Here is a 27,510-nt window from a genome sequence, read left to right as displayed (position 1 = left end):
GGTGTGGATCCACTTATGGTGCAGAGAGTTCAGGTGGTCATCCTGCAAGAAAGCTGGGGGTTAGATGTGGGTCACTGGAGTACTTGAGGGGTATTCTGTACATTGCTTTTCTATCTTTCCTGAACTTTAAGGAAATACTGATGGACTGTGTTATTAAGAGTGAGGCATATCTGATGCTGGTGATTATGTGGTAAGGGGAGAGCAGTGTCTCTTCCCTTGAAACCCGAGTGTGAAAGCAGTGGTCCTTACCTGGAGAAGGTGGCGGTGACCCCCTCAGCCCATCCAAGAGCAGTCTCAAAAGGGTCGCCACACTGGGAAAATCTCAATAGCTTATTAGTCCATATTCTGGCATACAAGCTGGTGGAGGCTTAAGCCATTGAAATTTACGCATTTGAAGGGAAATGTTGCCTTTCTTTCAAAACATAGATTGGAGACCAAGACATTTGGATAACATTGATACCATCACATGCCTTAGTCTTTGCCTTCTGTTTTAATGAAGGAAAGAACATGATGTTAGCAGGTAATCGGAGGGCAAAACCTAGGTATCTGATTCTCAATTATTAGCTTTATAACTTTGAGCACTTAAAATCTCTAAACCTTAGTTTTGCCTGAAAATAAGAGCATTCTTACTGGCTATAAAGTTTTCAAATAGTGCTCACAGATTCCATAACAACTTGATTTTCCATTTCAATTTCAATATTAAAACATATATGTTGAATTATTTTAAATTATAGTAGTTTTAAACACTGAAATGTGTTACGTATTAGAAATAAGCACTTGAAAGACCAATTATATACTAAAATCTGCTGCCAGCTTAACTAATTTCACACACAGCTTCCCACTCTCTCTGTTTAATTCAAAGGTTCTTCACTGTGGCCAAGAGAAAACAACACAGAATACCCTAAGATTGCTTTGTCAAAAAACAAACAAACAAACAAAAAACTTGAAAACTAAGCTGTTCTCATTTAGTAGGCTTTAGAATTCTGTAGACGACTGAAATACCACAATCTGAAGAACTGATATAAACCATGGTTCTTTTTACTACTCTTCAACTAGATTACTCAACCAATAATATTCTGACTTCAATGTTTATTGAACATGGGTCATTTTTTTAATCAGTGTGGGTTGAAGATATTTGGCTTCTTGTTTGATTTCATCTTCACTAACTTGTACCAAGTCTTGATGGTTACTCATTAATTCATTGTACCCACATTAAATCTTGTACCCACGCTTGTGCTTCTCCATTCACCTGGTAGAGGCTCTCATTTCCCGCCCCCTCATTTGAAAACATCACTATGGCCTTCTAAATAAACTTCCTCTGTGTAGCATCTAGACCTCATACTTACTCTATTACCATTCCTAAACATAGTTTTCATTTTTGACCCTATTTAAGAGGCAAAGTATAAGGCAAGTCCATAAACCTTAGTCCACAAAACTTAGTCTGCCACTCAAGGTCTGGCATGGTGATACCAGATCCCTATTTATACTTTTTTTTCTTTTTTACATTTATTTTTTAGTTTTTAGAGATTGGGTATTGCTACATTGTCCAGGCATGAGTACAGTGACTATTCACAGGCGTGATCATAAGGGACTGCAGTCTCCAACTCCTGGGCTTGAGCAATCCTCCCACTTCAGCTTCCTTTTCTTTCCAATCTAAACTCTCTTCTTTTGAAAAATGTTTTACTCACTTTTCATCCTCACATGCCAGTTGCATTCCACTTTTGTACTGTAACATACGGTGATTGCCACATGTAGAAATACCATTTTCTTCCTCTACACTCTCCACGGTCTAGTTCTGATCCAAATGTCACTACTTCAACCTACACTGTTCTTCTTTCTGTGAACAGCTATTAGAACTTACTTTCAACTATACAAACAATACTTGAAATAAACACCCTGTGGATACACTGTACAAATATCTCAGGGTGGCCTAAAGGTAGCCTTCCTTACCATGGTATCCACCTCTCCAGAACCTACCCTATTTGTGCAGCCTGCCCCAGCTCTTTCATCTCATATTGGTTTCCTTTTATCTTTTGGTTCTTTTACTATACTTAGTCTCACTTATCCTTCATGCTTTCTTCTAATTTACCTTTCAGTATTTCCCAACACTGTTTGCATATTAGAACCACCTGGACAGGTTTTACAAGATATAGATTCTCAGAGCTCACAGGCTTGAGTGTTTCTCGAATTGATCTACGGTAAGGCCCAATGTACAAAAATATATACATAATTGGCATTTTTAAATATTACTTAGGCAATTCTAGTGAGATAAGTGTTGAGAAGCACCAAATTGAATCAAATTATAAGCTCTTTGAGAAAAGAGTCACGTGTTATATTTCTTTGCCTTCATCCCCTAAATAGTGGATACAAGCCACATAATCAATAAATATATGTTGATTTGGTTATTTTTTCTTTCTTTCTTTCTTTTTGAAGAGGAAAGAAGATGAAAAAGAGATTGGGGAAGAAAGCCCTCTTAAGAATACTCAGCCCTACCAGTTCCAACCTGTGCACCACATAGGTCTTTCTGAACATCTCCAATGATCCCCAAGGATCTGATAATTTGAGAGATTCCTGTTACACACTATTAAGCACCTTAGTTCTGTTCACCTCACTGTTTAATCATTGACTGAAATGGAAAGCATCAGTTAAGCCCATGATTTCAATTCTGAAAATAGTTATTCTCAACGAGCAACTGGAGAAACGTTTTTGACAACATAGCATTTTTTTTTTAATGTTTTGTTACAGTATTTGTATGTTATGCTTAAGGCCAACATTTATGTTCGTTATGTTACCAGATTCAATACGGATGAATCATAGTGCATCACAACCTATCTGTAAAGAGTGTGTCTTAGCCTCAAGTGGGTAGTTGCCTTTCCAAGTCAGGAGATTCCTAATTTTGCGGGAGACCATCATGTCTGCTGAGTCACTCTCAATGTCTCTGGCTGGCCCATTGGGCCCACATTCTCTGCTCTCCACTCCCCCTCAATATGCAAACTCCTGGATTATACAAATGTACAAATCCCAAGCATGAGATTTGCACATCTTTACTCATCAGAGTCACTTTACCATACCACATCACCGTTCCTCAAAATGCAAACCTCTCTCTGGTAAACTTCATCTGAATCTTGGGTGCATTTGACCAACATTTGTGTTGATTCTTGTGCATATGACTTGTAAGTTTTGTAGACACACATGAAACTGCTCTTTATCTGTGCTGTAGTGATGATGTGGAAAGGCAGACAGACAGATTCTACTAATTATACATAGTTATAATGAAGAACTTTTCTAGTTTCATGGCCTGGAGCCTCTAGTTCATTTTAATAGAGTAAGTTATATTAATTAGGTGTATGTAAAGGACAATCTTTCTCTTTACTGATTTGTCATTGTGTTAATACAGCTACTCAGTGCCATTTTGAAACTATTCTCATCACAAATAATAGATTTAGGGTTTCTCTTCTATTTTAAAGGGAAAAAAAGTACGCCAAACTCCTCCAACAATCTGGAATTTTATTCCATCCATATACATGCATAGTAACAACATTTGTTGAGAAATTATTTCTATCAGAAGTAGAACATTATCTTTGCGATCACCAGGTGCAGTATTGCTACTCTTATATTTAAATAGATCTTATATATGAATTAAATTCATACTTGCAGCATTGAGTTTAGGGTTTCGATTTAGACTGTGCCTTTCAAAAGATAAAACTGATTAATACTACCTCATTACTTACAATACTGCTTCCAGTAATTTTGTTCATTCTTTATAAAGTATTGCATTTAACAGCAAAGGTTTAAAAATTGAGACAGAGCTGCATCAGCGAAAGAAAATCCAAGTACTATACAAGAAAAAAATTGCCATCTTCATTTAACATACAGGTTTAGGATTAAGAAAATGGACAGAAACATACAGCTACATACAAATGCAAAGCCTAGTGACTAAGAGACTGTATCTGCTAAAATATAAAGTGCAAACGGAGCCTGATTATCCAAGAATTGAAATCTTAAGGCGAACTTATAGCATGTGTATTTAGAACATCTTTGCAAGTTATATTTTAGCATATACATATATCTGCAACAGCATATAAGAAAAAATCAAGATACACAAGTGCTTTTGAAGCTATTTCTAAAATGATTTTCTGTATTGTTTGTGACTATTTTCTTTAAAAGCTACTATACAGTGCAAACCATATGTGCTACACAATAACTATACAATAACATTACAAATGACTTTAATATAAAGTTTTTAAATAAAAAATAACCACAGCTATGAATACTGCTGGTAAAATAAATTAATTTTTTTTGAAAATGGCACCAATAATACACTTTACTAATGGACTGTAATGAAATTACACCTCAAGTCTTCAACTCAGCCATAATGAATTATCTCCTGATTGCCCAGATGTAATTCAAATAGCTATTTTTTTTTTTTTTTCAGGACTGGTTAGAACAACATACTAAACACTGATACCAGAGGTGACTGATGTTTATTCAGTTAGTTCATTTGACATGTTCCGCTGCATGTGATGAGCAATAAAACTTCTTGTGAGTTATAAAGTTTGAAAGGTTGTTGAACTGGATATCACACAGCCGGCAATATTTCCCACTGGTTGGAGCCTGGGTGGAACCATTCACACCTTTTGCTATACTAGACAACTGTTCCTCTGCTGAGGGAATTCCTGGTGAGACATTCTCATTGGCAGCTAATGGGTTCTCAGAGATCCATGAGGGAGATTTGTGGTCATCTTCATGCTGAGGATTCTGGGAAACGTTCTCTTGCTGTGGGTTGGCAGCAGGTCTCTCATCTTGTTTCAGTCCACCGTTCACTATTACCATTCCTCGATTTTTGGGCAACAATGGTAGAGAATCTTTCTTCAGCGCAGCGCACCCATTTGAGGAAGCCTGGCCTTTAGGAGATTCATTTTCTGCATTTGTGCTTTGCTCAATGTCAGTGTTATGGATGACAAGAGAACCAGAAATATAATCACTTGGCTTGATTCCATAATATGGAGAAAGCTGGTCGGCTCCTTTTGCTTTCTTTATTGCTCCAGGGTAAAGGCATTGTGGAAGAAACAAATGTCTGTTTTCTTCTTTTGTAGCAATGAGCTGAGCGGCTTCACTAAAGACCTTCAAGCCTTGCAGGGTTGCTAGGTGGGATGAAAATAGGTTTCCATTGGGGGAAGGCTGCTTCAAATTCCCATTTTTCTCACATTTTATTATGCTTCTTTCGTAGCTGACATCAGGGCTGTTTCGTTCGCTTTCTGGATTTGGAAACACTTTGCCGTCCAGTTGACCCAGGTCATTACGCTGATGTGCAGTAACTGGGCAGAAATTCTGCTTGTGGGCCAGATAGTTTTCTACCTTATTGAAACTGATCTTGCACACAGTGCACTCGTGATAGTCCAGCAGCCTTTTGGGAGACGTGGTCGTCCGCTCAGACTGAGATAAGCACTTTTTGCTGAGATCTATGGGCACGTCCATCTCTAGGCAGGAAACACTGGAATGAGTAGTGTCACATTTGGAAACTGGAACACATTTGTTGATCGTCAGGGAAGTTTCCAAGTGCTTAGAGACAATTCCTGGAAAGATATCACATCTTGGGTGGTAGCACTCTCCTAGCCCCTCTGTGGGTTCTTGAGTGGAGGTACAAGGATTACTGAGGTTGGCTACGTCAAGAAATCTCTGCTGAACCAGTGGAGGCCTTTGTTCCTGCTCAGGTAGGCACATCTCATACATCTTTCTGCGCTTGCGTGTGCGCATGGTTCTCTGCATGGCAGGCACTTTGTTGGAAGCAGACCTCTTTAGTGGAGGGTCGTGGCGAGTAGCACAGTAATACTGTTTGTGGACCATGTATGTTTCGTGCCGGCTGAAGGTAATGTTGCAAGCTTCACAGGTAGTCTTATTCGGGTCACTTTCCCCATCCACTAAGGGGACACTGGGATTTTTCACATCAACAGGTTTTCCATTAATTTTGTCATCATTGTTAGTGGAGGTGGAGAGCTTCTTAGTTTGAGTGGAAAAGTCCTTGTCATGGCCCTTCCCATTTGGCCCAATTAAATCTAAGACAGTGGAAGAATTGATGCAAGATGTTTGAAGAAGTGGATTCTCAGGATCAGCAGAATGAGCAGCTGGGTTGAGAAGGTTTATGGAGGTTTGGCCGGTGTTGGGACTCAAAGCTTCAGGCATCTTTTCTGACACACTAGGGAACTCTGGGGACTTAGCCATCTGCTGCCATCGGCTGCTGCAATAATGCTTTTTGTGCACTAGATAATTATCCAAATTATTGAATGTTATGTTACACTCAAAACAAGTAGCCCCCTTGGGCATCAAGGGGCTGTAGATGACAGGAGGGTAGCTACTACTGCCATGCCTCAGTCGCCGATGCACCAGTTCAGACATCTTGGCTAAGATCTCTGACGCTTGAGGGACCATGGTGATATCTTGGGGGAAAGAAAACTGAGATAGGAAAGGGCCCACAGGGAAAGAAGGCCCAATATTAGGCTGAACTGGAGATGAGGCAAGTCTTGGGCTAGAGGGCTCAGACTTTATTTTTGTGTAAGAAAAGCTTTGTTTATTTGTTGTAGGCTGTATCTCTGGTCTCTGGTTTGTGAGAAAGAGCTGAGTCTTTTTCTCACACTTGTCCAGCTCTGTGTCAGAGCTCGCATCTTTAGTCTGCATGGCCTTTTGGCTCTGGGGAGGTTCGCTTCTGGTCAGTAAGTCTGTGGCTGGCTGTAAGCTGTCTTCGGTGCCACTTGGAGAGTGTTCCATGTCACTTTCTCTGGGAAGTTTGCCGCTAGGGACATGGAGCTCCTGGTGCTGCAATAAGTCCCTCTGAGTCTGGAAGCCGAAATGGCAGTGATTACATCGGAAGGCAGCTTGAGTGAGATGGGAGAACAGGTGTTGGTGAAAGTTGATCACAGAATCAGCAGTGTAGCTACAGACGGTGCATTTTAGACTAGCACCAGGGGGCAGAAATTCTTCCATTTTCACTCCTAGGGAGACATACAAAATAAGAACAATGAGAAACATGTGTGTTGGTCTTTGAATGCTAGGGACCTTTTCTAATGACCTAATGTTTGCAACACAATAGGAATCAAATCGTTCAGAATCTCATTCATTATATTAACTGTTTTCTTGTGACATCTCTTACAGTGTGTGATAATAATAATAGCACTTTATAGTTTTCAAACTACTTTCATGAATATTACAGCATCGAAGTGGAGTAAGTGTCACTGTCTCCATTTTACAGATGAGGAAACACGCTGAAGGAGGCTAAGGGAATTGATTATGTTAATAAAGCTATTAAGTGATGAAGCCATGCCTGAGCCTCAGATTTTATAATTACTGATCCAATAACCTTCCTACTAGAACATTAGCCTCTACATTAGGAAGAAGTGAGCATTCATTAGGATTGCTGTTGAAAACCAATGCAAATCAAATAACTCTCAGTACACTACATATAGGTTATATTCTAAAGAAGCCAAATAGAAACGATTTTGTAAAGTAATTAATAACATCCTAATTTATATTTAATATAAATTTAAAATTTTACGCCACAATTTTGCTGAACATAGTTTATCTCTATCCAGGGCTGATATTTACCTGGTAGACTAATATAGTCTACCAGTCTACTAATATAGTCATTTCGCATTGACATCCATGCTGATTGATCGCTGCCTATTTCTAGTCCATGATTACATATTTTGAATATTATCATTGACTGTGGTGGGTAAGCATCACTAAGGTTGACTCTAGTTCCCATTGGTCAGCATATGGTAAAATCAGCTTGGCTTATCCCCTCTGTACTCTGGACTAAAATAAGACCGCCTTTTACATTCATAAGCTGAAAACATGGCAGAGGTACCTAGTCCTGTAGTCATAAAAGGGGTCTAACTATCCTTGTCTCCTTTTTTCCTCAATGAATCCAGTACTCATTTTTTCCATTTAGCTGAAAGGACCCCTGTATTCTGCTCTTTTTGTTTTGTATATGACTTTACTCACCATCTGAGACAACCAATCTGTTTCTGCTTCCCCTGCTTTATTATCTATATGAAGATAGCTCATTTGCAAGAAGAGGAAAGAGGATGAGCAGAAAGGAAATTGCCTACTTTTATAGGTTCAAAGACAAAAGCTTGAACTGTACTACAGCACTGGAGGTTAGAACAGTAGCTTAAAACTCAACATGTATTTCCATTTTAAAATCATTTAATCTAGGCAAAGACAGCTAAGAAAGTCACCCAGAGGTGTCCTACAAGGTTTGTATCACAGGTGCTGAAAAACTATGATTCTCAGTCCCTAGTTTGTCCCATGCAAGAATGTACCTAAAATTATTTAAAGTCAATAGAATTCTGTACATTCAATTAAATTCATTTTTTAAAAAAATATGTTAATTAGAATGCTATGAAATGAAACCAAAAATAGCTGGCATACAATTCCAAATTAAATGGGAACAGTTGCCACCTTGCTATTAAGAGAGGGCCTTAAAAACCTTATTTGTTTTTTAGCCTATTTTTTCTTAAGGGATTTTAAAACATAGTACTAAAAGTAGTTTTATGTCATAAAAACCAGCTAAGCTGTTATGACGCATCTTTCGGAAGTCAAGAATATTTTGCTGATCCATATTTAAAAGTAAACATCCCTGAATTGTAATTTTAATTGGATCTATCAATAGAGTAGCTTTATTTCAATTCAGCAAATACTTATATTTATGTACCTATTATTTCTTCCCTACCATACAGGAAACACTATGGTCAGTTTCCAAAGATTGCTTGACACTAAAGCAATAAATGACAATATTCAAAGGGTATTGAGACTTTCTTTTGAAAATAATGTGCTTTTTTAAAACCTCAGTCGAAAACAAATAGAATGATTTGGTCTGTGGTCAGAGCACTGAATTTGTCAGAAAAGAATTAAGACCCAAATCTTTTGAGTAAAATATGCTGAGTATAAGTGGCATAAGATCACACTGGTTGACCCAGAAAGTTTGATTTTGATGTTATAGATAGCTACAGATAGATAGATATAGATGTATGCATGTAATGCATATATATTTATAAAAATAATAGTCTTCTGGAGCAACAGAAGAAACAAAAGCAGCATTTACCACTGTGTGAATTCAGGTGCATTTCTAGAGCTCGAGCATTTGAAAAGCTCTTGGTGCACTGTGGGAAGGGGCACAGGCTGGAAATCTGATGGGCACTGTCTTCATTTTCCTCTGACACTGGAGCAGCTTCTCTTTGCCTCCCACTGCAGTAGTACATCAAATGGGCCTGCAGATTCCGCTCACTCCGATACCAGATGCCACAGGACTTGCAAGGGAATATATCCTCTGCAGGGAAAAACACAGAGACACATTTGCTGCTGTCCATTTGAAACCAACCATGGGTAAAGCAGCATGTAGTTCAATTTTTCTCAGACTCTGCTCTCAGGTCCTGAACTGGGCAATCGGACAGTGATGAGTAACAGTCTTTGGTGTTGTTCTACAGCGGAGGACTCGGCTTTGAAAGAAATGTTATACTCTGCAAATTAACTTCCCAGACTCTAGAAAGAGGACACTCCAATATTTAAAACACAAGATATTGATTTTATTTTGTTTTATTTTTTGTGACAGATTCTCACTCTGTCACCCAGGCTACAGTGCAGTGGTGCGATCTCAACTCACTGCAACCTCTACCTCCTGGGTTCAAGCAATTCTCCTACCTCAGCCTCCCAAGTAGCTGGGATTACAGGTGAGTGCCACCATGCCTGGCTGATTTTTGTATTTTTAGTAGAAACAGGGTTTCTCCATGTTGGCTAGGCTGATCTCAAACTCCTTACCTCAGGTGATCCACCCGCCTCAGCCTCCCAAAGTGCTGGGATTACAGGTGTGAGCCACTGTGTCTGGCCTAAGATATTGATTTTAAATTATATTTATGGTTAGAAAAAATATACATTTATAGTGATATAAATTATCTGATTGATTAAAAGGTAAGGATGTAATGGCTGAACTAATGTTAGCCCTGATGCCAACCCCTGACACCATTTTTTTTTAACACAGTAATTACGGAGTGGCTACTATATGCCCAACTCTGTGTTGAGCTGGGTATAAAACAAAATGAAAGATGAAACAGCTGGCCTTAGGAAGCATACAGTCTCCTCCGGTTGATGGACATGTGGTCAGCTAATTACATTACAGTCTAATTACTGTTCTGATGGAGGTATCTGAGGAGTGCCCCGGGGCATGGAAAAGAGGCTGATGTCAGGAGTGGAGAGAGGAGGAGATTAGAGACAGATTTAGAGGGAAGATGATGAGCTCAGCCTGAGCTGAGGTGTGAAGGATGAAATTAAGCTAGTTATGTGGAGAAGAGGGGTTGGATCATCCTGATCAAATGAGCAGCTCAGGGAAAGCCATGAGAGCCTGAGACAGAGGGGCTGGGAGGCTGGGAGGCTGTTCTGTACTGTTGAGTTAAGGAGCATGATAGGGCTGGGAGAGAAGAGGCTGTAGGAGGCAGGGATAGACTGAAAGAATTGCAGGCTCTCAACGAGTTTTAGATTTTGTCTTCATGATTATGAAGCATCACCGAATCATTTTAAGCAAGACACTGACATAATCAGATATTATAGAATCACAGCAGCAGAGTCTAGTTTTGAAGGTAGTGAATTTGGAAGAAAGACTTTTGACTGGTGGGAGGCAACTGCAGTACTCTTAAGAGAAACACAACAGTGTTTGAACTGCAGCTAATACTGGTACCATATTTATCAGGTCATGCTATGATGTGTCATGTTCATGTGTTCGCTCATGGAAAATCTCTCCATGTGTGTTTTGTCCCCCTTCATCCATCTATAGGTGAGGAGACTGGTGTTAAGTAACTTGCCCATCCATGACCGCATCAGTGGTTGAAATGGGATTGGAATATGAAACTACTCTCATTCCCACCCTAATTATCATCACTAAATGAGGTAACCAAGCAGAACGTCTCAACGCAAGCATATACTTTTTATTTTACACTCTAACCGGCTCTCTACCCCTACTCATTATACTAATCTACACCTATAATAACACAGGCTCATTGAATATCACACTACTAACACTTATAGACCAAAAACTAGCAACCACTTGATCTCACAACCTTACTTGACTAGCATGCATAATAGCCTTTATGACAAAAATACCCCTATACGGCCTACACTTATGACTTCCTAAAGCTCATGTCGAAGCCCCCATTGCAGGATCAATAGTCCTTGCCGCAGTACTCCTAAAACTAGGTGGCTATGGCATAATACGACTCACTTCTATCCTTAACCCTTTAACAGAGTACATAGCCTATCCATTCCTTATATTATCTCTATGAGGTATAATCATAACAAGCTCAATCTGTCTTCGACAAACAGACCTGAAATCACTGATCGCATACTCCTCCATAAGCCATATAGCCCTAGTAATCGTAGCCTCCCTCATCCAAACCCCCTGAAGCTTCTCTGGTGCAATTATCCTTATAGTTGCCCATGGACTCACCTCCTCCATCTATTTCTGCCTAGCTAACTCAAACTACGAACGTACCCACAGCCGTATCATACTACTGTCCCGAGGACTTCAAACCCTACTCCCATTAATAACCTTTTGATGGTTCACAGCAAACCTTACTAATCTTGCCCTTCCCCCCACCATTAACCTACTAGGTGAGCTCTTTGTAATCGCAGCCTCATTTTCCTGATCCCATATTACTATTGTACTAACAGGACTCAACATACTAATTACAGCCCTCTACTCTCTCCACATGTTCATCACAATGCAGCGAGGAACACTTACACATCATATAATCAACATAAAACCCCCCTTCACACGAGAAAATACGTTAATATTTATACACCTTGTCCCAGTCATTCTTCTAACCCTTAATCCCAACACCATTCTAGGACTTACTCCTTGTAAATATAGTTTAATCAAAACATTAGATTGTGAACCTAACTATAGAAGCTTATCACTTCTTATTTACCGAGAAAACCTGCAAGGACTGCTAATCCATGCCTCCGTACTTAAAATTACGGCTTTCTCAACTTTTAAAGGATAACAGCTATCCATTGGCCTTAGGAGCCAGAAACATTGGTGCAACTCCAAATAAAAGTCACAATCATGTGTGCCCCTATTATAATAACAACCCTCGCCTCCCTAACTCTTCCAATTTTTGCCACCCTCATCAACCCTGACAAAAAACGCTCATACCCAAACTATGTAAAGATAACTATAATATATGCCTTTATTACTAGCCTTCTTCCAATAACCCTATACATTTTCTCAAATCAAGAAACAACCATTTGAAGCTGACACTGAATAACAACCCAAACATTAGATCTAACCTTTTCTATAATATTTATTCCAATCGCACTATTCATCACCTGATCTATTATAGAATTCTCACTATGATACATAAACTCAGACCCAAACATCAATCAGTTCTTCAAATATCTCCTCATTTTTCTCACTGCCATACTAATTCTAGTCACCGCCAACAACCTTTTCCAACTCTTCATTGGTTGAGAGGGTGTAGGAATCATATCCTTCCTTCTAATCAGCTGATGGTACGCTCGAGCAGACGCCAACACAGCAGCCATCCAAGCAATCCTATATAACCACATCGGCGACATTGGTCTTATCCTGGCTATAACATGATTCCTCCTGCATTATAACTCGTGAGACTTTCAACAAATACTGGCTCTAAACTCCAACTCAAATCTCCTTCCACTAGTAGGCCTTCTCCTAGCAGCAACAGGAAAATCAGCTCAATTTGGTCTTCACCCCTGATTACCCTCTGCCATAGAAGGTCCAACCCTGGTCTCAGCCCTACTTCACTCCAGCACCATAGTTGTTGCCGGAGTATTCCTACTTATTCGCTTTCACCCTTTAATAGAAAGCAACACACTAATCCAAAACCTCTTACTATGTCTAGGAGCCATTACTACCCTATTCATAGCCATCTGCGCCCTCACACAAAATGATATCAAAAAAATCGTGGCCTTCTCCACCTCAAGTCAACTAGGCCTAATAATAGTCACCATTGGTATTAACCAACCATACCTAGCATTCCTACACATCTGCACTCATGCCTTCTTCAAAGTTATACTCTTTATGTGCTCCGGATCTATTATCCATAACTTAAATAACGAACAAGACATCCGAAAAATAGGTGGTCTATTTAAAACAATGCCCCTCACCTCAACTTCCCTAGTTATTGGCAACCTAGCACTCACGGGAATACCTTTCCTCACAGGCTTCTACTCCAAAGATCTCATTATCGAAGCCACAAATACGTCGTATACCAACGCCTGAGCCCTATTTATTACTCTCATCGCCACCTCCCTAACAAGCGCCTACAGTACTCGAACCATTCTCCTTACCCTAACAGGACAACCCCGCTTCCCAGCCCGAATAAACATCAACGAAAACAACCCCGCCCTACTAAACCCAATTAAACGCCTCACAATAGGCAGTATAATTGCAGGATTCCCTATCACCAGTAATATCCCCCCTACCTCACTCCCCCAGCCAACAATACCCTTCTATCTCAAACTCTCAGCCCTATACGCAACTGCTCTCGGTTTCCTAACAGCCCTAGACCTCGCCCTTATAACCAACAAACTACAAGTGAAAAACCCATCACAAATATTCAAATTCTCCAACATACTAGGATACTTCCCCACCACAGTTCACCGTATGATCCCCTAGCAAAACCTACTTAGAAGTCAAAACTTAGCCCTCCTCTTATTAGACTCAACATGGCTAGAAAAATCTATACCCAAAATAATCTCACAAACACATATTACGGCTTCCACAACTGGAACCACCCAGAAAGGCATAATCAAACTCTACTTCCTCTCTTTCCTCATCCCCCTTATCCTGACCCTACTTCTCATAATATAACCTATTACCCCGAGTAATCTCAATCACAATGTATACACCAACAAACAACGTTCAACCGGCAACCACCACTAACCAACGCCCATAATCATACAAGGCACCCGCACCAATACAGTCGCCTCGAATTAACCCCGACCCCTCCCCCTCAAAAATCACCCAGTTACCCATATTATTAAAATTAACCACCACCACTACTCCATCAAAACTTAAAACCCATAAAATTAGTACTACTTCCATTATTAATCCCACCAAAAGACCCCCTAGAACCTCAAACCCTGAGCCTCATGTCTCAGGATACTCTTCAATAGCCATCGCCGCAGTATAGCCAAAAACAACTATTATACCCCCCAAATAAATTAAAAATATCATTAAACCCATGTAGGCCCCCCCATAATTTAAAATAATTACACAACCAATTACACCACTAACAATCAATGTTAAACCCCCATAAATGGGAGAGGGCTTAGAAGAAAAACCCACAAACCCCATAACCAACAATACGCTTAATGTAAATAAAATATATGTCATTGCTTCCATATGGACTTTAACCATAACCAATGATATGAAAAACCATCGTTGTATTTCAACTATAAAAGCACCAAATGATTCCAATACGCAAATCTAACCCAATCATAAAAATAATCAACCACTCCCTCATTGACCTACCTACCCCATCCAACATTTCCGTGTGATGAAATTTCGGCTCACTTCTTGCAACCTGCCTAATTCTACAAATTATCACAGGCCTATTCTTAGCAATGCACTACTCACCAGACACTTCCTCTGCTTTCTCCTCAATCACACACATCACTCGAGACGTAAATTACGGCTGAACCACCCGCTATCTCCACGCTAACGGTGCCTCCATACTCTTCATCTGCCTCTTCCTGCACGTAGGCCGAGGCCTCTACTATGGCTCATATCTTCTCCTAGAAACCTGAAACACTGGCATCATGCTTCTACTCATAACCATAGCAACAGCCTTCATGGGCTACGTACTCCCATGAGGCCAAATATCATTCTGGGGGGCAACAGTAATCACAAATCTACTCTCAGCAGTCCCATACATCGGAACCAACCTTGTTCAATGGGTCTGAGGTGGGTACGCCATTGATAACCCCACTCTCATATGATTCTCCACCCTACACTTCATCCTACCCTTCATTATCGTCGCTCTCACAACCGTACACTTACTATTCCTACACGAAACAGGGTCGAACAACCCTTGTGGAATTTCCTCTAACTCAGACAAAATCACCTTTCACCCCTACCATACAGTTAAAGATATCCTAGGTCTAATCCTCCTCCTCTTTACCCTAACAACATTAACATTATTTTCACCCGACCTCCTAAGTGACCCAGATAACTATACCCCAGCCAACCCACAAAGCACTCCTCCACATATTAAACCAGAATGATACTTCCTATTCGCATACGCAATTCTACGATCTGTGCCCAACAAATTGGGAGGCATACTAGCACTCTTCCTATCAATTCTCATTCTAGCAATTATCCCCATACTCCACAAATCCAAACAACAAAGCATAATATTCCGCCCACTCAGCCAATTCCTATTCTGACTCCTAGTTACAATTCTACTAACCCTAACCTGAATTGGAAGCCAACCAGTGACCCAACCTTTTATCATCATTGGCCAAATAGCATCCACAATATACTTTATCACTAGCCTAATCTTAATACTGCTGGCCTCCCTAATCGAGAACAACCTACTCAAATGAACTTGCCCTCGTAGTATAAATTAATACACTGGCCTTGTAAACCAGAAATGGAATATTCTCCCCAGGGCAATCAGAAAGAAAGTACTTAACTCTACTGCCAACACCCAAAACTGGCGTTCTGACTTAAACTACTTTCTGTATTTTATGTTGTACAAGCCCTACAGCATAACTTTAGTACTAACCTACCTTTAATGCCATTATGTAATTCGTGCATTACTGCTAGCCAACATGTATAATATATAGTACTATATATGCTTAACTGTACATAGCACATGTTTTTACATACGTACCTAATCCCCTTAAAAGACATGCTTACAGGCAAGAACTCTAATGAATACTTCAACAGTAACACATAACACACTCCCTCAAAGTCCACACATTTCCCCCATGGATACCAACAGAACTAGCCCTATATTAATCATACATAGTACATTAAATTGTTCATTGGACATAGCACATACCTATTAAAAAATCCTCCTCACCACGGATGCCCCCCCCCCTCACTTAGGAATCCCTTGTTCACCATCCTCCGTGAAATCAATATCCCGCTCAAGAGTGCTACTCTCCTCGCTCCGGGCCCATAACTTGTGGGGGTAGCTATAATTGAACTGTATCCAGCATCTGGTTCTTACCTCAGGGCCATAGCAATCAAGATCGCCCACACGTTCCCCTTAAATAAGACATCTCGATGGATCACGGGTCTATCACCCTATTAACCAGTCACGGGAGCTCTCCATGCATTTGGTATCTTTTATCTCTGGTCCGCACGCAACCCCATCGCAGAATGCTGACTCCCACCACATCCCGTCCTGCCGCGCCTGCCTTTGATCCCTAGTCCATGACATTATTAATCGCACCTACGTTCAATATCCTAGCCCCGCATAACTACCAGTAAGGTGTTATTTAATTCATGCTTGTAGGACATATCAATAATCAACTCCACGACACCACTCCCACCACACCACAAAACCACAATAAAAATTCCATCAAACCCCCCCCACCCCCATCTCTGACCCCCACCTAAACCCACTTTTGCCAAACCCCAAAAACAAAAGCCTCAATTTGCCCGGCCAGAGCTTATATTTTCATCTTTTAGGTGTGCACGACTCCAACTGCCATTCCCTCAACTAATACAAATTTACTTCACCAAACACTCTTGACAGCAACCCACGGCCCCTTTCCTTCCCCTCCCCCTTCACATTTGCCTACCCACTACCAAACCAATACCTCTCCTACTACAACCCCAAAGAAATCACTCCATAGTCATACCCATTTACTCGTTTATGTAGCTTAAACCTACCTAAAGCAAGACACTGAAAATGCCTAGATGGGCTTGCACACCCCATAAACAAATAGGTTTGGTCCTGGCCTTTCTGTTGGCTCTTAGCAAGATTACACATGCAAGCATTCCCGCCCCGGTGAAGACGCCCTACAAATCACTATGACCAAGAGGAGCAAGTATTAAGCACGCACACGCAGCTCAAAACACTTTGCCTAGCCACACCCCCACGGGAGACAGCAGTGACAAATCTTTAGCAATAAACGAAAGTTTAACTAAGCTATGCTATAATAAGGGTTGGTTAATTTCGTGCCAGCCACCGCGGTCATACGATTAACCCTAGCCAATAGAGATCGGCGTAGAGAGTGTTTTAGATCTGATACAATAAAGCTAAACTCCATCTAAACCGTAAAACCCTAGCTGATGTAAAATAAACTACGAAAGTGGCTTTAAAATTTCTGAACACACCACAGTCAAGGCCCAAACTGGGATTAGATACCCCACTATGCTTAGCCCTAAACCTCAATAGTTAAAACAACAAAACTACTCGCCAGAATACTACAAGCAACAGCTTAAAACTCAAAGGAGTTGGCGGTGCTTCACATCCCCCTAGAGGAGCCTGTTCTATAATCGATAAACCCCGATCCACCCCACCCTCTCTTGCTCAGTCTATATACCGCCATCTTCAGCAAACCCTGATGAAGGTTACGAAGTGAGCGCAAATGCCCTCCCCGCAAAAACGTTAGGTCAAGGTGTAACCTATGAGATGGTAAAAAATGGGCTACATTTTCTACCTCAGAAAACCCCACGATAACTCTTATGAAACCTCAGAGTCCAAGGAGGATTTAGCAGTAAATTAAGAATAGAGTGCTTAATTGAACTAGGCCATAAAGCACGCACACACCGCCCGTCACTCCCCTCAAATATATTTAAGGAACATCTTAACTAAACACCCTAATATTTATATAGAGGGGATAAGTCGTAACACGGTAAGTGTACTGGAAGGTGCACTTGGATAAATCAAGGTATAGCTTAACATAAAGCATCTGGCTTACACCCAGAAAATCTCAACACCGCTTGACTACCTTGAGCTAACACTAGCTCTAAGCACAATCAACACTAACACCAAACCAACATATACCAAACCATTCACCTATATAAAGTATAGGCGATAGAAATTTTAACCAGACGCTATAGATACAGTACCGTAAGGGAAAGATAGAAAACCACCCAAGCACAAAATAGCAAGGATTAACCCCTGTACCTTTCGCATAATGAATTAGCTAGAAATAATTTCACAAAGAGAACTAAAGCCAAATTCCCCGAAACCAGACGAGCTACCCAAAAACAGCTAAAAGAGCACACCCGTCTATGTGGCAAAATAGTGGGAAGATTTCTGGGTAGAGGTGACAAGCCTACTGAGCCTGGTGATAGCTGGTTATCCAAGATAGAATCTTAGTTCAACCTTAAGTTTACCTATAGAACCACTTAATCCTCCTGTAAACTTAATTGTTAGTCTAAAGAGGGACAGCTCTTTAGACAGTAGGAAAAAACCTTATATAGAGAGTAAAAACCCCAATTACCATAGTTGGCCTAAAAGCAGCCATCAATTAAGAAAGCGTTCAAGCTCAACATCAACTATCCAAAAAACCCCAAACACATAACTGAACTCCTCACACTACATTGGATTAATCTATCACCCTATAGAAGTAATAATGCTAGTATAAGTAACATGAATACTTTCTCCACCGCATAAGCCTAAATCAGACCGAAAGCCTCACCCATATTTAACAGCCTAGTATTGATAAACATAAACAAGCCCATACTACTTTCACTGTTAACCCAACACAGGCATGCTTTCAAGGAAAGGTTAAAAAAAGTAAAAGGAACTCGGCAAACTTAACCCCTGCCTGTTTACCAAAAACATCACCTCTAGCATTACTAGTATTAGAGGCACTGCCTGCCCAGTGACACACGTTTAACGGCCGCGGTACCCTGACCGTGCAAAGGTAGCATAATCACTTGTTCTTTAAATAGGGACTCGCATGAATGGCAACACGAGGGTTTAACTGTCTCTTACTTTCAACCAGTGAAATTGACCTGTCCGTGAAGAGGCGGATATATAATAATAAGACGAGAAGACCCTATGGAGCTTTAATTTATTAATGCAACCAGGAATCATACAAACCTACGGATTTTTAAATCTCTACACCTGCATTAAAAATTTTGGTTGGGGTGACCTCGGAGCACAACCAAACCTCCGAATAATCCATGCCGAGACCACACAAGCCAAAACAAACTAACATTTACAATTGATCCAATAATTTGGTCAGCGGAACAAGTTACCCTAGGGATAACAGCGCAATTCTATTCTAGAGTCCATATCGACAATAGAGTTTACGACCTCGATGTTGGATCAGGACATCCTAATGGTGCAGCAGCTATCAAGGGTTCATTTGTTCAACGATTAAAGTCCTACGTGATCTGAGTTCAGACCGGAGCAATCCAGGTCGGTTTCTACCTATTCTACATTTCTCCCTGTACGAAAGGACAAGAGAAATAAGGCCCACTTCATAAAGCGCCTTCATTACATAAATGACCTAATCTTAATTTAGCAAAATATTATACATCTCACCCAAAAACAGGGTTTGTTAAGATGGCAGAGCCCGGCAATTGCATAAAACTTAAAACTTTACAATCAGAGGTTCAACTCCTCTTCTTAACATCATGACCACAATAAACCTTCTACTCCTCATTATACCTACGCTAGCCGCCATGGCGTTCCTTACACTCGTTGAACGAAAGTTACTAGGCTATATACAACTACGTAAGGGGCCCAACGCTGTAGGTCCCTACGGACTACTACAACCCTTTGCTGATGCAATAAAACTCTTCACCAAAGAACCTCTAAAACCTTCAACATCCACCACTGCTCTCTATATTACCGCACCCACTCTAGCTTTCTCCATTGCCCTCCTCCTATGAACCCCCCTCCCCATGCCCAACCCCCTAATTAACTTCAACCTAGGACTCCTATTTATCCTAGCCACGACCAGTCTAACTGTCTACTCCATCCTATGATCCGGATGAGCATCAAATTCAAACTACGCTCTAATCGGAGCCCTACGAGCTGTCGCCCAAATGATCTCATACGAGGTCACCCTCGCCATCATTCTACTATCAGTTTTGCTAATAAGTGGCTCATTCAACCTCAACATACTCATTACAACACAAGAACACCTCTGACTTCTCCTGCCATCATGACCACTAGCCATAATATGATTTACCTCCACACTAGCAGAAACAAATCGAAGCCCCTTCGATCTCATAGAAGGCGAATCAGAACTAGTATCAGGCTTTAACACTGAATACTCCACAGGTCCATTCGCTCTATTCTTCATGGCCAAATACATAAACATTATCATAATAAATGCCCTAACAACCACAATTTTCCTGGGCACATTCTACCCCATCCATTCACCAGAACTATTCACAACATGCTTTACCATTAAAACACTCCTCCTAACTTCCTTATTTCTATGAGTCCGAGCAGCATACCCCCGATTCCGTTACGATCAACTTATACACTTATTATGAAAAAACTTTCTCCCACTTATACTAGCACTCCTCATATGAAATACCTCAAGGCCCATCGTAACCTCCAGCATCCCCCCTCAAACCTAGAAATATGTCTGACAAAAGAGTTACTTTGATAGAGTAAATAATAGAGGCCCCAACCCTCTTATTTCTAGGACTGCAGGCATTGAACCTACCCCTGAGAACCCAAACTTCTCCGTGCTACCTCTCACACCCTATCCTAGAGTAAGGTCAGCTAAATAAGCTATCGGGCCCATACCCCGAAAATGTTGGTCACACCCTTCCCGTACTAATCAACCCACTAGCTCAACTTATTATCTACACCACGGTAATCACAGGCACACTCATTACAACACTAAGCTCACACTGATTCCTAGCCTGAGCAGGTCTAGAAATAAACATGTTAGCCTTTACTCCAATTCTAATAAAAAAAACAAACTCCCGCTCCACAGAAGCCGCTACTAAATATTTCCTAGTACAATCTACTGCATCCATAATCCTCATAATAGCAATTGTTTCCAACAACCTACTATCAGGATACTGAACAATAACAAGTCACACCAATCAACTCTCATCCCTAATAATAACAACCGCCCTTGCCATAAAACTAGGAATAGCTCCATTCCACTTTTGAGTTCCAGAAGTCACCCAAGGAACACCCCTAACCTCTGGCCTACTCCTCCTCCTATGACAAAAACTGGCCCCCATCTCAATCATATACCAAATTCACCCATCGATCAACACCTGCATTCTCCTAACCCTCTCAACCCTATCTATTATAGTAGGCAGTTGAGGAGGCCTCAACCAACCACAATTACGCAAGATTCTAGGATACTCTTCAATCACTCACATGGGCTGAATAACAATAACACTAACATATAACCCACCTATCACAATTCTCTACTTAACTATATACATCACCCTAACAACCACCATATTCTTAACCCTCAACCTAAACTCAAACACCACAACGCTCATGCTATCTCACACCTGAAACAAATCAACCTGTCTAGCACCACTAAGAGCATCCACCCTCCTATCCCTAGGGGGCTTACCCCCTCTAACCGGCTTCCTACCTAAATGAATCACCATTCAAGAACTCACAATAAACAATAACTTTGTCATCCCCTCCATCATAATTATCATAACCCTACTCAACCTATACTTCTACATACGCCTAATCTACACTATCTCCCTAACACTATTTCCTACATCCAACAACACTAAAATAATATGGCAATTCGAAAACACACAACCTACACTCCTTATTCCCCCACTCATCATTGCCTCTACCCTTTTACTACCAACCTCCCCCCTAATTTTGGCTATCCACTAGAAATTTAGGTTAAGCAAGACCAAGGACCTTCAAAGCCCTTAGCAAGTAAAATTACTTAATTTCTGAAATACATAAGGACTGCAAATGCCTGCTCTGCATCCATTGAACGCAAATCAATTCCTTTAATTAAGCTAAGCCCTCACTAGATCAATGGGACTCGAACCCACAAAAATTTGGTTAACAGCTCAATACCCTAATCCACTGGCTTTGATCCACTTCTCCCGCCGCAGGGAAAAAAGGCGGGAGAAGCCCCGGCAGAAACTTTTAAAACTGCTCCTTTGAACTTGCAATCCAATGTGAAAATCACCTCAGGGCTGGTAAAAAGAGGGTTAGACCTCTGTCTTTAGGTTCACAGCCTAATGCCTACTCAGCCATTTTACCTTCCCTCCTTTCTATTCCTACCTATGCTCATCAATCGTTGACTATTCTCAACAAACCATAAAGACATTGGGACCCTATACCTGCTATTTGGTGCATGAGCTGGAGTCATAGGTATGGCTCTGAGCCTTCTCATTCGAGCTGAACTAGGTCAACCCAGCAATCTGCTAGGCAATGACCATATCTACAACGTTATTGTAACAGCTCATGTGTTCATTATAATCTTCTTCATAGTCATACCCATTATAATCGGAGGCTTCGGGAACTGACTAGTGCCCCTAATAATTGGCGCTCCTGATATGGCATTCCCCCGTCTAAACAATATAAGCTTCTGACTCCTTCCCCCCTCTTTCCTACTACTAATGGCATCAGCCATAGTAGAAGCTGGTGCCGGAACAGGTTGAACAGTATATCCTCCTTTGGCAGGAAACTTCTCTCATCCAGGGGCCTCTGTGGACTTAATCATCTTCTCTCTTCACCTAGCAGGCATTTCCTCTATCTTAGGAGCCATCAACTTCATCACCACCATCATTAACATAAAACCTCCAGCAATATCCCAGTATCAAACTCCCTTGTTTGTCTGATCAATCTTAATCACAGCAATCCTCCTACTCCTCTCTCTGCCAGTCTTAGCCGCCGGCATCACTATGCTACTAACAGATCGCAACCTCAACACTACTTTCTTTGATCCTGCTGGAGGAAGAGAGCCTATCCTATACCAACACTTATTTTGATTCTTCGGCCATCCCGAAGTCTATATCCTTATTCTTCCTGGATTTGGGATAATTTCCCATATTGTAACTCACTACTCTGGGAAAAAAGAGCCATTTGGGTACATGGGTATAGTCTGGGCTATGATATCAATTGGATTTCTAGGTTTTATTGTATGAGCTCATCACATGTTTACAGTTGGTATAGATGTAGATACATGGGCCTATTTCACTTCTGCCACTATAATTATTGCAATCCCTACTGGTGTTAAAGTTTTCAGCTGACTTGCCACACTCCACGGGGGCAATATTAAATGATCCCCCGCAATACTTTGAGCCCTAGGCTTTATTTTTCTATTTACCGTAGGAGGCCTAACCGGCATTATCTTAGCAAACTCATCTCTAGATATCGTATTACACAATACATACTACGTTGTCGCCCACTTTCACTATGTTTTATCAATAGGAGCTGTCTTCGCCATTATAGGAGGCTTTATTCATTGATTCCCTCTATTTTCAGGCTACACATTAGACCAGACTTATGCCAAAGCCCATTTTATTATTATATTTGTAGGTGTAAATTTAACCTTTTTTCCACAACACTTCCTTGGCCTATCCAGGATACCCCGACACTACTCTGATTACCCCGATGCCTACACCACATGAAACACCCTATCATCTATAGGCTCCTTTATCTCACTAGTAGCAGTAATCTTAATAATTTATATAATTTGAGAAGCCTTTGCCTCAAAACGCAAAGTACTACTAATCGAACAACCCTCTACTAGCCTAGAGTGATTAAATGGCTGTCCTCCACCCCACCACACATTTGAAGAACCAACCTATATTAAACTAAACGAAAAAGGAGAGAGTCGAACCCCCTAAAACTGGTTTCAAGCCAATCTTATAGCCCCTATAACTTTTTCAATAAGGTATTAGAAAAATTATTTCATAGCTTTGTCAAAGCTAAATTGTAGGTCAAGCCCTATGTACCTTATATGGCTCACCCAGTTCAGCTAGGCCTACAAGACGCCACATCCCCTGTCATAGAAGAACTAATCACTTTTCACGACCATTCTTTTATAGCTATATCTTTAATTAGCTTTCTAGTCTTATACGCCCTATCCTCAACACTCACAACAAAACTTACCAACACCAACATCACAGATGCCCAAGAAATAGAGACCATCTGGACTATTTTACCCGCAATTATCTTAGTCCTAATCACCCTTCCATCCCTGCGCATCCTGTATCTAACAGACAAAATCAACAACCCCTCCTTTACTATTAAATCAATCGGACACCAGTGATACTGAACCTACGAGTACACAGACTACGGAGGCTTAATCTTTAACTCTTATATACTACCCCCACTATTCTTAAACCCAGGTGACCTTCGACTTCTAGAAGTTGACAATCGAGTAGTCCTCCCAATTGAAGCCCCCGTCCGTATAATAATCACATCCCAAGACGTCTTACATTCATGAACTATCCCTACACTAGGCCTAAAAACAGATGCAGTGCCTGGACGCTTAAACTAAACTATATTCACCGCCACACGACCAGGCGTCTACTATGGACAATGCTCAGAAATCTGTGGCGCAAACCACAGCTTCATACCAATCGTCGCAGAACTTATCCCACTAAAAATCTTTGAAATAGGACCTGTATTTACCCTATAACCCCACCACCACCACCATAAGCCCTTAAAAATACTTTACAGACCCGCTGTACAGCTATCCTAGCATTAACCTTTTAAGTTAAAGATTGAGGAACATACCCTCTACGGTGAAATGCCCCAATTAGATACATCTACATGATTCACTACTATCATGACGATGCTCCCTACACTATATCTTATTATACAATTAAAACTGCTAAACACAAATTACTATCAACCCCCCTTACAAAAAAACCGTAGCCTACAAATCCACAATAATCACTGACAACTAAAATGAACGAAAATCTATTTACCCCGTTTTCAACCCCAATAATCCTCAGCCAATCCGCTACAATTCCCATTATCCTATTTCCTACACTGCTAATTCCAACCTCCAAACGCCTCATTAACAACCAACTAATCACTATTCAACAAAGCCTGACTCAACTCACTCTAAAGCAAATAATAGTAACTCACAATACTAAAGGGCAATCCTGAGCTCTTATACTAATATCCCTAATCACCTTTATTACCATAACCAACCTCCTAGGACTCCTACCCCACTCATTTATGCCAACCACCCAACTTTCTATAAACCTGGCTATAGCAATCCCCCTATGAGCAGGCACAGTGATTGTGGGCCTTCGCTTTAAAACCAAAAATTCCCTAGCCCATCTTCTACCACAAGGTACACCCACACCACTCATTCCCATACTAGTAATAATCGAAACTATTAGTCTACTTATCCAACCAGTAGCCCTAGCTGTACGACTAACCGCTAATATCACAGCTGGTCACCTACTAATGCATCTGATTGGAAGCGCTGCACTAGTATTATCAACCATTAGCTTCCCCGCTGCCTTACTAACTTCTATACTCCTAACACTACTAACCATTCTAGAAATTGCAGTCGCTCTAATTCAGGCCTACGTCTTTACACTCTTAGTCAGCCTTTACTTACACAACAATACCTAATGACCCACCAACTCCATGCTTATCACATAGTTAAACCTAGCCCCTGACCATTTACAGGAGCCCTATCAGCTCTCCTAATAACATCCGGCTTAGTTATATGATTTCACTTTTACTCCATTACCCTACTGACACTAGGCCTACTAACCAATGTACTAACCCTATACCAATGATGACGCGATATTGTACGAGAGAGCACTTATCAAGGCCACCATACAGTTCCTGTCCAAAAAAGCCTTCGATATGGAATAACATTATTCATCATCTCAGAAGTCTTCTTCACCGGCTTCTTCTGAGCGTTTTACCACTCGAGCCTCGCTCCAACACCCCACTTAGGGGGTCACTGACCACCAACAGGCATTACCCCTTTAAATCCCCTAGAAGTACCTCTTCTAAACACCTCTGTACTACTCGCATCAGGAATTACAATCACCTGAGCCCACCATAGCCTCATAAACAATAACCGAAAACAAACAATCCAAGCCTTACTTAACACAATTCTACTGGGCATCTACTTCACCCTACTACAAATCTCAGAATACTTTGAAGCACCTTTCACTATCTCCGACGGTATTTACGGTTCAACATTTTTCGTCGCCACAGGCTTCCACGGACTTCATGCCATCATTGGATCTACATTTCTTCTTATTTGCCTCATTCGCCAACTATTATACCACTTCACATCAAACCACCATTTCGGCTTTGAAGCCGCCGCCTGATACTGACACTTCGTAGGTGTTGTCTGACTATTCCTCTACATTTCTATCTATTGATGAGGATCCTACTCTTTTAGTATAACTAGTACAATTGACTTCCAATCAATCAGCTTTGATAGTATTCAAAAAAGAGTAATCAACCTAGTACTAGCCTTAACAATCAACACCCTTTTGACCTCACTACTAATAATTATCATATTCTGATTACCCCAACTCAACTCCTATGCAGAAAAAACTAACCCTTACGAATGTGGATTTGATCCCCTAAATCCCGCTCGTATCCCATTCTCAATAAAATTTTTCCTGATCGCCATCACTTTTCTACTATTCGACCTGGAGATCGCTCTACTACTATCCCTACCATGAGCCCTCCAAACAACAAACCTTCCAGTAATAATCAAAACATCTATCATATTTATCATCATCCTAATTCTCAGCCTAGCCTATGAATGAACCCAAAAAGGACTAGACTGAGCCGAATTGGTAAGTAGTTTAAACAAAACAAATGATTTTGACTCATTAAATTATGATAACCATACATCTGGTCTTTATCACTCTTCCATAATGCCTCCATGGCAAGGGTGGCAGAGAGGAAGAATTATGCTGAGGAAGTAGAACTGACTAGAAGTCATGAACAATGCTTGGTGACTATATTCTAGAACGGATGAATATGGCTTTGCTTTGCTTCCAAGCTTCTGTGTCAGGAATGGTTTCATTCATCTACACAGGGAACAGAGGATGGAGGGGTGATGTCTTCAGGCTAGGGCATGTATAGGGTGACCAAATCTGACCTTGTATTGTGCAAACTCAGGACTTTCATAGAGAAAGGGGTCACCATCCAGAGGGATGCCAGATAAAAATGTACAATGGGACTAAGCCAGGCAAACAGTGGCACATGTTCACATTAGACATGTGGAATCTGATATTGCTGTAAGAAATACAGAAGAACATGGGATAAATGGCAATGGAGGCCTGAAACTCAGCAGAAATGGCTGAACTTATAATTTGTGAACTGTTATTTATGGTTGTTGGTGGAGCCCACAGTAGTGAAGGAGATGGCTCAGGGAGATCACATTAAAGGCGATGAGGAGAAAAACTAATGATCAAATTCTAGTGAAGGGGAAGTAAGGGTAGCAAGTATAATTTTAAATTAACATTTAATTTAAAAATTATATACTATTACTGTTTATTATTTAACCCCTCCCTTCCAAGTTAATTTCATTTACACTATT

At 40.8% G+C, this 27,510-nt stretch overlaps 1 protein-coding gene across 5 annotated transcripts in view; it reads right to left on the bottom strand.

Moving 5' to 3' along the window:
- Positions 1–3,489: 3,489 nt before the first annotated feature.
- ZFPM2 (zinc finger protein, FOG family member 2) overlaps positions 3,490–27,510 on the bottom strand; it is a 501,246-nt gene continuing 477,225 nt past the window's right edge. For 4 of the 5 annotated variants that reach the window (XM_017962214.3, XM_017962215.3, XM_017962213.3 and 1 more), the window contains 2 exons: positions 9,101–9,325; positions 3,490–6,989 (listed from right to left, as the gene is read on the bottom strand). In XM_017962214.3, coding sequence (XP_017817703.1) covers positions 4,498–6,989; positions 9,101–9,325 — 2,717 coding nt within the window. In that variant the 3' untranslated portion in view covers positions 3,490–4,497. The remainder of the gene's footprint in view (positions 6,990–9,100; positions 9,326–27,510) is intronic. The other variant, XM_017962216.3, reaches the window with a different exon arrangement.

Source organism: Papio anubis, chromosome 8 (assembly GCF_008728515.1).
Source record: "Papio anubis isolate 15944 chromosome 8, Panubis1.0, whole genome shotgun sequence".
Classification (NCBI taxonomy): Eukaryota; Metazoa; Chordata; class Mammalia; order Primates; family Cercopithecidae; genus Papio; species Papio anubis.
Note: the sequence above shows the minus strand (reverse complement) of the source record. Positions and strands in the feature narration are given on the sequence as shown.